General features: G+C 42.5%; 1 protein-coding gene across 1 annotated transcript; it reads right to left on the minus strand.

Annotated features, from left to right (window-relative positions):
- Nucleotides 1-2,390: 2,390 nt before the first annotated feature.
- On the minus strand, nt 2,391-4,232 carry lingo2 (leucine rich repeat and Ig domain containing 2). Its single transcript, XM_072257185.1, has one exon. The coding sequence runs from the start codon at nt 4,230-4,232 to the stop codon at nt 2,391-2,393; it is 1,842 nt and encodes a 613-aa protein (XP_072113286.1).
- Between the last annotated feature and the right edge of the window lie 7,368 nt (nt 4,233-11,600).

Below are 11,600 nucleotides of genomic sequence, written 5' to 3' on the forward strand. Positions count from 1 at the left end.
CAGCTGCAAAAAAAAACTTTGTGACATTTTGAAAGAAATGAAAGCTTTTCATTCTTAAAAAAAAAGGATGTCTAAGTTATGCAGAAATGGATTCATGCCTGTGATAATTAGTGTGTAGACTGAATAGGGATGATTCAGTTGTCATTTGGTATCCTTTTTGAAACACCTCAAACTTATATTTGATATGAATGTCAATGGATTACAAGGAGGTTATTTCCATTTGCAATAAAACAATTAGGATTTTAAAATTATAAAAATAATAGCAAAAGGAAACAACTTTCCTTGCTTGAGGATTCAAGGAAAAGAAAAACTGTTACAACTAGAGCTGGTTCCTTCAAAAGTGAAATCAGGCAGTACTTTTTTTTCCATAATAGGTTGAACAGTTGAGGGACCGTTTCCTCCCAAATTGCTGGGTCAATTAGAATTGGAAAGATATTTTTTTCAGTCAGGGTCATGACATGAGATGGATCACAGGAAGATAAATGAAAGCCCAGCAACAGAGCTAAATGGAGAGTCTGATTGTTTGTTTTGAATTCTGAATAATACGCTTATTAACGGATGTTGAAAAAAATTGAATGCTGCCTACTTTATCAAGGAGTTAATTTATTTATTTCCTGTGTTTTGCAATGGAAAATAGATGTAACATGGGGTTTGCCTGCAACCTGGATGAAATAGACTTTCTCAATCTGGTTTGCAGTTAGGTAAATAATTTTCTAATCTCTTTCAATTTAAACCTGTTTTATGTATTGTCAGGAGCTAGCTTTTAGGAAATTCACAATCATATACCACATTTGCTATACCAAGAGAGTTGAATGCATAATACTCTTATATTCAGTGCACAATTTGGCTGATGGATCATCTGGGAGAATATAAACCACGCTGTTTCCTTAAGCTTGTTGACATTTGGCTTCAATGCGTTTGAAATCTGGAAAATATGCACGTCCCTGCTTTCAATGTTAAGACAACTTATAGCCATTATTTCTGAAGTTTAAATGCTTCCCATATTTCTTTCCTGTTCTCCAAAGATACTGATTCATACTCAGATATATTCCAAAGGTTGCCAGCAGGACATAATGAAAACTTCCCAATTGGCCATTCTTCACATGTAAGCATGAGTAGTGGCAGATCATTGTCAATAGGGAAAGGGGATAGGAAGTGGAGAGGAGTCAAGCTTAACTTGATGCTACCCAATGATACAAAATAATCTGAAGACCTATTCCTTCAGAAATGGGGTTTGAGGTTGAAACTCGCAGAGTTATGAATTCATCAAGATTCATACACTGATAATATGTAGTTGCCTTCCTAGTTGGACTCTTCCAGCATATAATCAGTCTCTACATCTAACAGCTGGTACTCAAAATTATGAAGAAAACAAATTGACATATATATGAATAATACCTGCTTTTTTAAAAACAAATGTTTTCAATCATTTCAATTTTGCATTTGACTTGATAATGAAATAAACCTCTCACATTGAAATATTGTCATTGTAAGTTAGCCTTATGAATTAAAAAGTATACAAAGCATACATTTTGGGGCATAACAAAAGCAGAAAGTGCTGGAAACATTCAGAATCTGTGAATGAAGCAACAGAGTTAATGCCTCCGGTTGATTAAATTTGTGACAGCCGAAGGGATTATAACCCATTGGCCTGTAATTTAACTTCGTTCTTCTCTCCAAGGATTATGCCTGATCTGATGAATACTTCTAGCACTTTCTGATTTTATTTGAGATTTACAGCATCTGCAGTTTTTTTTTGCTTTTCAAATACAATTTGGGCTAATGTTTCCACACTGCTTTTTAAGCCCCAAACCAATGCTGGCAAGTCTTGTATACCAATGAACACTTCATTCATATTGCTTAAAAAAAATGACTTCCTCTTAAAAGGAGGTCCCCAGTCACACCATTTATAATTTTCCATTCCTAACCTCCATCCCCTCGGTACTATAGTACCATGATCCTCACTGACATGGGGTTCACTAATATCATTTTATTTTCACATGGGAAACCTGTAGGTGACTTTGTGAGGGCCTATTCCTTCCAAATCTTTCCGACTGTTAAGGTTTTGTATAAAATGTCTAATGCTTTCTCCTTCACTTGACCAAGAGGTTCGAGAGTGTGATTGGTCCTTAGAGAGATGCAATCATTGGTACAGGAACCCAACTGTTCAATGGAAATTCCTCCATTTAAATTCAAGGCATGGGCACCATGAATGCAACTCTGAATCCCAATGGCCACCACATCCCACATCTTTTTGTACCATTAGCTGTTTTTGACTCCCTGGGACACCAGAGAACTTCAGCTATGTCTGGATTTAGCCCCATAACACGCCACTAATAGATTATCTTTCATTTTGAAAAACAGAACGATACAGCCTTTTGCTGTTGGCATTAAATCATCTTCATGTTGAACCTCCGTGCACCTCCTTGCTCATTGTCAACTGTGGCTCCATTGGTCTTGCGAGGAATGTACTCTATATCAATGTTGCTCTTGTGCTTGCCCTTGCCCCGACTCCATACAAAGAGGAGCAGGAAGCAGAACAAGACTACACCTAGAAAGGTGAAGCAGCCCATGGCCGTGGACACTAGTATTGTCTTGAGGTCCAGGGACACCGTCATGGGAACGTGAGTCCCATTGGAGTGGGTGTTGTTCAATTCGGTCAGGTACTGAGAGGTCCTGTTTCCACGCAAGTGCTCGGAAAGTCCCTTAACTTGCAACGTAGCTGAGGTGGTGTCGTTCCCGGCAGCGTTGCTTGCAATGCAAAGGTAGACTCCGCTGTCCAGAAACTGGGTGGAGCGGAACTTCAGGGTGCCATCTCCCTGGACAGTCACCCTACCATTTGACTTGAAGGTGATCAGTCTCCTGCGTGGGGATTGCCAGGAAATAACCGGTAGTGGGTCACCGTCGGCTTGGCACATGAACTGAGCTGTCTGACCCTCCTCTACCATCAAATTCTGTGGCTCCTTGTCTCGTATTTGGGGTCTTTGACAGGTGAAATAGCTGGGGAGGTATAGATTGTTGAAATCTGAGAACTGCTTCCCCCTCAGGCTCTCTGGCGATGCACATGTTGGAGGCTCTCCTGAGAACCTCACCATCTTCCTCCTTTGCAGAATCCAGAGCAGCCGGCAGTCACACGCCAGCGGGTTGTGGTCTATGCACAACACCTGTAGGCTCCTGGTGCTCTGAAAGGTGCTCTCCTCCAGAGTGTCCAGCAGATTGTGCGACAAATTCAATACCCGCAGGACTTGCAGCCCCTTGAAGGCACGGGCTTCGATAGTCATCAGCTGAGCATGGACCATATGCACTTCTTGAAGGCGTGTTAGGTCCTGGAGCATGCCTGCTTCGACCACGCTGATGGGGTTGAAGGACAGATTAAGATGTACGAGGTGAACCAAGTGCCTGAAGGCAACGTAGGGCACAGCAGAGAGGTTGGTGTTGGTGATAGACAGGGAAGTGAGATTAAGACCATGCAAGCTGTTGGCAGGCAGTGTGTCCAGCAGTGGCCAGTGACTGATCTCCAGGTGCTTCAGCCTGAACAGCTTCTTGAAGGCATAGGCGTGGATGGCATTGATGTGTAAGTGGCAGAGCCGGAGGCGGACTAGGTTGTGGAGGTGAGACAGGGCTTCAGTGGGCACTGCAGTGAGGTTACACTTCTCCAGTGTCAGCTGCTGTAATGCTAGCAAGCCACTGAAAGCTCGGTGGGAGATGTACACCAGGTCATTGTCCCCTATCTCCAGAGACTTTAAGTTATGCAGATCCTGGAATGTGTAGTCCAGCAAAATAACAATTTTATTGTCACTGATGTCCAGCCGTGTCAAGTTAGACAAGCCAGAAAAAACACCGAGGGGTATCAACTTTAGTCGGTTGCTCTTCAGGCGTAGGGAGCGCAAGTTAAAAAGATTACTAAAAGAACCAGGTTCTAAGGATGAAATGATATTCTCACTAATGTCGATTACTTCCAACAGGGTGTAGGATGCAAACTCATCTGGATTGATTGTCTTTAGCTTGTTCTTGCTCAGGTCCAGTATTTTGGTCTCAATAGGAATGCCCTCCGGGATCACAGTCAAGCGCCTCCGATGACAGGTGACAGACTTGTTCTGGGCAGAGCATTCGCAGCGAGCCGGACATCCGACTGTCGATCCTGTGAGAACGATGATCAGAACCAGACCCAGGAATGGCTGCCAACATGATATGGCCACATGAAACATGACTTTGCTGAAGCAGTCCACCATTCTGTCAAGGGCCTACAACAGAGGGAGACAAAAGAAAACATGCAGCTTTAGGCACATAGCATAAATCACAGCTTTGTTGAATCATCATTATGCAGTTAGGGTACAGTGCCAATTTGTGTCTCTATTAGTTGTACTAATGATTCATTAGGATTAACCTCTTCCATCAGCTGTGTGAGTATTTAACAACCCCAAGGATTTATAAGGTTAAGCTGCCTCTTTCTATGAACTGTGACTCCCTCTCCCCAAGCACAAAGGTAGCTGCCAGGATTATGACAATGAAACTCCCTTTTTAATTGGGAATGGGTCCTTTTATCATCTGAATGTACACTTCTTCTGTCTTAACACTAAGAAGAACTAAACTTAATAGCACCAGAAGGTACAGAAATACAAGTCAGCCCAAATCCACTTGTTGCCATGGTAAAGCTTTGACTTTTGCCGTAAAACTATTAAATTAATAGCTCTGACCCACTTTGGTTTACTAGTGTAGCTTAAAAAGTATAAAACTTTCAATGTTTTTCTCATGGTGGAAGCAGCTCTCTCTATGGTTTCCTGACATACTACCTAACTGTTGATGGAATGTTTTGTTTAGAAAGTTATTTTCTCTGAACCAAATAAGCTGTGTGTATTCTATTTTTCTTTCCTTCCAGAGATTGCAATAGACACAGAGAAAGAAGAAAAGAAATGGATTACCTGTTGTGCAGTTTGAAAGGAAAATCAGATGCAGTTAGCAGAACAGTCTCTTTTTGTCTGACATCTTACTTTACACTTACCGCAACACAAGGAAAGACTTTTCAATCCATCAGGTCCCAAAGGAGCAATCCCATTACCCTCATAACTTATTTTCCTGTACCTGTGTAGTGTACTCTCTCTCATATGCTCATCATCTTTTTGATTCCTTTTGCCTCTAGCCTATAGTAAGTGGGACTTTACATATCAGCTAACTAATCTGGGATGTGAGGGGCAGGTAGTGTAAATGGGAACTTTGTGGAAACCCATTTGTCAGTTCACATGGTAACACTGGGAATATGCAATGTCCACACAGAAAGTATCCAAGATCAGGATTGAACCCAAGTTACTTTAGCTGTGAGGCAGTAGCACCATTTATGGCAACTCTCTGGTACCCTCCCTCAAGAGTGTAATAGAATCAGGGATTTTTACAACACAGAAGAGAGCCACTTAACACCAAGGATCTAACCTGGACCCAACATATCGAAGCAGCTACAAGGAAGGCATGATAGTGGTTATATTTAATCAGGCTTTTGAGAAGATTTTGCATGTCAGCAAGAACACTCAAAAATTTCCACAGATGTACTGTGGAGAGCATCTTGACTGGCTGGATCAGTGTCTAGTGTTGGAGGACAGTGACTGTAAGCTGCAGGGAACTGTAAACTCAGTCAGCTGCATCATGGGTACTAGCCTCCCCGGTATCCGGAACATCGTTATGGAGTGGTGCCTCAAAAAGGCAGCTTCCATCATTAAGGACCCCTATCTCTCAGGACAATGCTTTGTTCTCCTTGCTACCCAGAGAGGGGGTACAGAAGCCTGAAGACATACACTCAGTGATTCAGAAACAGCTACTTTCCCCCTACCATCCAATTTTGAACAGACATTAAACCTATGAACACTGCCTCACTACTTTTTTATTTCTATTTTTGCACTACATATTCAACTTAACTATTTAATATAGGTATATACTTACCATAATTCACAGCTTTTTCTCTATTATTATGCATTGCATTGTACTGCTGACACAAAGACAACAAATTGCATGACATATGCTGCTGATATTAAATCTGATTCTGAAGTGAATCTGCTCCCATAGAGCTATGAGACAACACCATTAACTGCCACATCACATCCAACCTTGGACTAGAAATAAAAGTAGAGTAGTAGTGAGTTGTCCTTGCCCAGACAGGGCTCTCTGCATTTCAATTCATTGATTTGCCCCAATGATCTAACATACTGTCTTGAGAAATGAACCAGCTTAAAAAATAGCTTAATAATTCATGATAAGTGGTGTCTATTTAAGTCTAATACAAGGAAGGATTTTTTTCTCATAAAGTTGTGAATCTTTGGGATTCTTTTTACACACCAGACAGTTATGAGTGCTGAGTCATTAAAGTATATTAAAGAGGAAACTAGATAGACATTGAGTCGGGATAAAAAATCTTAACAATTTAGAACATTTTCTCATCTAATGTTAATCAAATACATAGAAACTGGTGAAACGTGGATACAAAAGGCAGAATACAAAGTGAATACTATTGGGCCCGGGCTAGCTCATTAAGTGAAAGGGATTCTGCAGACACTGGAAATCTTGAGCGTCACACATAAAATGCTAGAGGAACTCAGCAAGTCAGGCAGCATTAAAACATTCATTCATAGATTGTGGACCTGGGCAGCACCTCAGTTCATCCCTAATCGCTCCTGAACTGAGGAGGTTGTTAAGAGTCATCCATATCAGTTGGTCCAGACTACAGTATATCAAGGCAGACCAGTAAAGGATAGTAAATAGAACATGGAAATTTACAGCACATTACAGGCCTTTCGGTCCACAATGTTATGCCGACCATGTAACCTACTCTAGAAACTGCCTAGAATTACCCTACCGCATAGCCCTTTATTTTTCTAAGTACCACGTAACTATCCAAGAGTCTCTTAAAAGACCCCATTGTATCCGCCTCCACCATTATCACTGGCAGTGCGTTCCATGCATCCACCACTCTCTGTGTGAAAAACATACCCCTGATATCCCCTCGGTACCTATTTCCAAGTACCTTAAAACTATGCCCCCTTGTGTTAGCCATTAGAGCCCCAGGGGAAATCTTCTGCCTATCCACATGATCAATGCCTCTCATTATCTTATATACCTCTATCAGGTCACCTCTCATCCTCCATCGCCACTCAAGTTCACTCAGCTTATTCTCATAAGGCACACTTTCCAATCCTGACAACATTCCTGTAAATCTCCTCTTAACTCTCTCTATAATACCCACATCTTTCCTGTAGTGAAGTGACCAGAATTGAACACAATACTCCAATTGGGGTCTGAACAAGGTCTTATATAGCTGTAACATTACCTCACAACTTTTGAATGGTTGATGAATGCCAACACACTATATGCCTTATTAACAACACGGTCTACGTGTGCAGCAGCTTTGAGTGTCCTATGGACATGAACCCCAATATACCTCTGATTCATCACACCGCCAAGGATCTTACCATTAATACTACATTCTGTCTTCAAATTTGACCTACCACAATGAACAACTTTACACTTATCTGGGTTGAACTGCATCTGCCACTTCCCAGCCCTGTTCTGCATCCTATCAATGTCGCACTGTAAGCTCTGACAACCCTCCAGACTATCCACAACACCCACAACATTTGAGTCATCAGTGAACTTACTAACCCACCCTTCTACTTCTTCACCCTGGTCATTTATAAGAATCACAAAGAGAACAGGTCCCAGAACAGATCCCTGAAGCACACCACTGGTGACCATCCTCCTAACAGAGACTTGGATGGCTCAGGGACAGGAATGGTTACTTTGAGTGCCAGGCTTTAGATATTTCAGAAAGGACAGGGAGGGAGGCAAAAGAGGTGGGGGCGTGGCACTGTTGATCAGAGATATTGTCACGGCTGCTGAAAAGGAGGAAGACATGGAGAGATTGTCTACAGAGTCTCTGTGGGTGGAAGTTAGGAACAGGAAGTGGTCAATAACTCTACTGGGTGTTTTTCAAAGACCACCCAAAGCTAACAGGGACATCAAGGAGCAGATAGGGAGACAGATTCTGTAAAGGTGTAATAATAACAGGGTTGCTGTGGTGGGAGATTTTAATTTCCCAAATATTGATTGGCATGTTCCTAGAACAAGGGCTTTAGCTGGGGTGGAATTTGTTAGGTGTGTTCAAAAAGGTTTCTTGACACAATATGTGGATAAGCCTACAAGAGGAGAGGCTGTACTTGATCAGGCATTGGGAAATGAACCTGGTCAGGTGTCAGATCTCTCAGTGGGAGAGCATTTTGGAGATAGTGATCACAATTCTATCTCCTTTACCATAGCATTGGACAGGGATAGGAACAGACAAGTTAGGAAATAATTAATTGGAGTAAGGGGAAATATGTGGCTATCAGGCTGGAGCTTGGAAGCATAAATTGGGAACAGATGTTCTAAGGGAAATGTATGGAAGAAATGTGGCAAATGTTCAGGGGATATTTGAGTGGAGTTCTGCACAGGTACATTCCATTGAGAAAGTGAAAGGATGGTGCACAAAGGCTGTTGTAAATCTAGTCAAGAAGAAAAGAAGAGTTTATGAAAGGGACTGGATGAGATGTACCCCAGGCTATTGTGGGAGGCGAGGGAGGAGATTGCTGTGCCTCTGGCGATAATCTTTGCATCATCAATGGAGACGGGAGGGGTTCCGGAGGATTGTAGGGTTGCGGATATTCTTCTATTATTCAAGAATGGGAGTAGAAATAGTCGAGGAAACTATAGACCAGTGAGTCTTACTTCAGTGGTTGGTAAGTTATTGGAGTAGATCCTGAGAGGCAGGAGGTATAATATGATTAGGAATAGTCAGCATGGCTTTGTCAAAGGCAGGTTGTGCCTTACGAGCCTGATTGAATTTTTTGAGGATGTGACTAAACACATTGATGAAGGTAGAACAGTAGATGTAGTGTATATGGATATCAGCAAGGCATTTGACAAGGTACCCCATGCAAGGCTTACTGAGAAAGTAAGGAGGCATGGGATCCAAGGGGACATTGCTTTGTGGATCCAGAACTGGCTTGCCGACAGAAGGCAAAGAGTGGTTGTAGACGGGTCATATTCTGCATGGAGGTTAGTCACCAGTGGTATGTCTCAGTGATCTGTTCTGGGGCCCCTACTCTTCGTGATTTTCATAAATGTCCTGGATGAAGAAGTGGAGGGATGGGTTAGTAAATTTGCTGATGACACAAATGTTGGAGGTGTTGTGGATAGTGTGCAGGGCTGTCAGAGGTTACAGTGAGAGATTGATAGGATGCAAAACTAGACTGAGAAGTGGCAGATGGAGTTCAACCCAGATAAGTATGAGGTGGTTCATTTTGGTAGGAAAAATAGTATTAATATAGTATTAATGGTCAGACTATTGGCAGTGTGGAGGATCAGAGGGATCTTGGGATCCGAATCCATAGGACACTCAAAGCTGCTGTGCAGGTTGACTCTGTGGTTAAGAAAGCATATGGTGCATTGGCCTTCATCAATTGTGGGATTGACTTTAAGAGCTGGGAGGTAATGTTACAGCTATATAGGACCCTGGTCAGACCCCACTTGGAGTATTGTACTCAGTTCTGGTCGCCTCACTATCGGAAGGATGTGGAAACTATAGAAAGGGTGCAGAGGAGATTTACAAGGATGTTGCCTGGATTGGGGAGCATGCCTTATGAGAATAGGTTGGGTGAACTCGACCTTTTTTCCTTGGAGCGATGGAGGATGAGAGATGACCTGACAGAGGTGTATAAGATGACGAGAGGCATCGATCATGTGGATAGTCCGAGGCTTTTTTCCAGGACTGAAATGGCTAGCACAAGAGGGCACAGCTTTAAGGTTCTGGGAAGTAGGTACAGAGGAGATGTCAGGGGTAAGTTTTTTACACAGAGAATGGTGAGTGCGTGGAATGGGCTGCCAGCGATGGTAGTAGAGGTGGATACAATAGGTTCTTTTAAGTGACCCTTGGACAGGTATATGGAGCTCAGAAAAATAGTGGGCTATAGGTAACCCTAGGTAATTTCTCAGGTAAGGATATGTTCGGCACAGCTTTGTGGGCCGAAGGGCCTGTATTGTGCTGTAGGTTTTCTATGTTTCTATATTTCTAACTTCTGGAGTTGTATAAAATCATGAAAAGCAGAGACATAGTGAACACACATAGTTTTTTTCTCAAGGAAGATAAACGAAATATTAGAGGGCATGGGTTTATGTAAGATGTAATGGTAAAATTGTACTAGGCATTGGTGAGGCCAAGTTTGGAGTATTGTGTATAGTTTTGGTCACCAAATTATAAGAGAGATGTCAACAAAATAGACAGAGCACAGAGAAGGTTTACTAGAATGTTACTTGGGTTTCATCACCTAAGTTACAGAGAAGTGTTGAACATCAGTCACTGAAAGCAAGCATGCAAGTACAGCAGGTTGTGAAGAAAGCTAATGGTATGCTGGCCTTCATATCAAGGGGAATTGAGTACAAGAGCAAAGAGATCCTTCTGCAGCTGTACAGGGCCCTAGTGAGACAACACCTGGAGTACTGTGTGCAGTTTTGGTCTCCAAATTTGAGGAAGGACATTCTTGCTATTGAGGGAGTGCAGCGTAGGTTCACAAGGTTAATTCCTGGGATGGCGGGACTGTCATATGTCGAAAGATTGGAGCAACTGGGCTTGTATACTCTGGAATTTAGAAGGCTGAGAGGGGATCTTATTGAAACATATAAGATTATTAAGGGATTGGACACGCTGGAGGCAGGGAGCATGTTCCCGTTGATGGGTGAGTCCAGAAACAGAGGCCACAGTTTAAGAATAAGGGGTAGGCCATTTAGAACGGAGTTGAGGAAAAACTTTTTCACCCAGAGAGTGGTGGATATATGGAATGCTCTGCCCCAGAATGCTGCGGAGGCCAAGTCTCTGGATAATTTCAAGAAAGAGATGGATAGAGCTCTATAAGATAGCGGAATCAAAGGTTATGGGTATAAGGCAGGAACTGGATACTGATTGTGGATGATCAGCCATGATCACAGTGAATGGCAGTGCTGGCTCGAAGGGCCGAATGGCCTACTCCTGTACCTATTGTCTATTGTCTAAGTTGGGTCTTTATTCTTTGGAGTGTAGAAGATTGAGGGAGGACCTGATAGAGGTATTTAAAATTATGTGAAGGATAGATAGAGTTGACGTGGATAGGCTTTTTCCATTGAGAGTGGGGGAGATTCAAACAAGAGGACATGAGTTGAGAGTTAAAGAGCAAAAGTTAAGGGGTAACATGAGGGGGAACTTCTTTACTCAGAGAGTGGTGGTTGTGTGGAACGAGCTTCCAGCAGAAGTGGTTGAGGCAGTTTTGATGTTGTTTAAAGTTAAACTGGACAGCTATATAGACAGGAAAGGAATGGAGGGTTATGGGCTGAGTGCAGGTCGGTGGGACTAGGTGAGGGTAAGAGTTCGGCGTGGACTAGAAGGACCGAGATGGCCTGTTTCCATGCTGTAATTGTTACATGGTTATATGGTCATAAGATTTAACCTGGATCTCAGGAGCAACTTTAGCATACAGGCAGCCGTGCGTATATGGATGGAGCTGCCTGAGAAATTGACTGAAACAGGTACAATAACAATATTGAAAAGATAT

The sequence above is a fragment of the Mobula birostris genome, chromosome 5 (genome assembly GCF_030028105.1).
Source record: "Mobula birostris isolate sMobBir1 chromosome 5, sMobBir1.hap1, whole genome shotgun sequence".
Taxonomy (NCBI): Eukaryota; Metazoa; Chordata; class Chondrichthyes; order Myliobatiformes; family Myliobatidae; genus Mobula; species Mobula birostris.

What these genes read in the sequence shown, in the direction of transcription:
- lingo2 (XM_072257185.1), bottom strand. Translation starts at nt 4,232, where the DNA reads ATGGTGGACTGCTTCAGCAAAGTCATGTTTCATGTGGCCATATCATGT.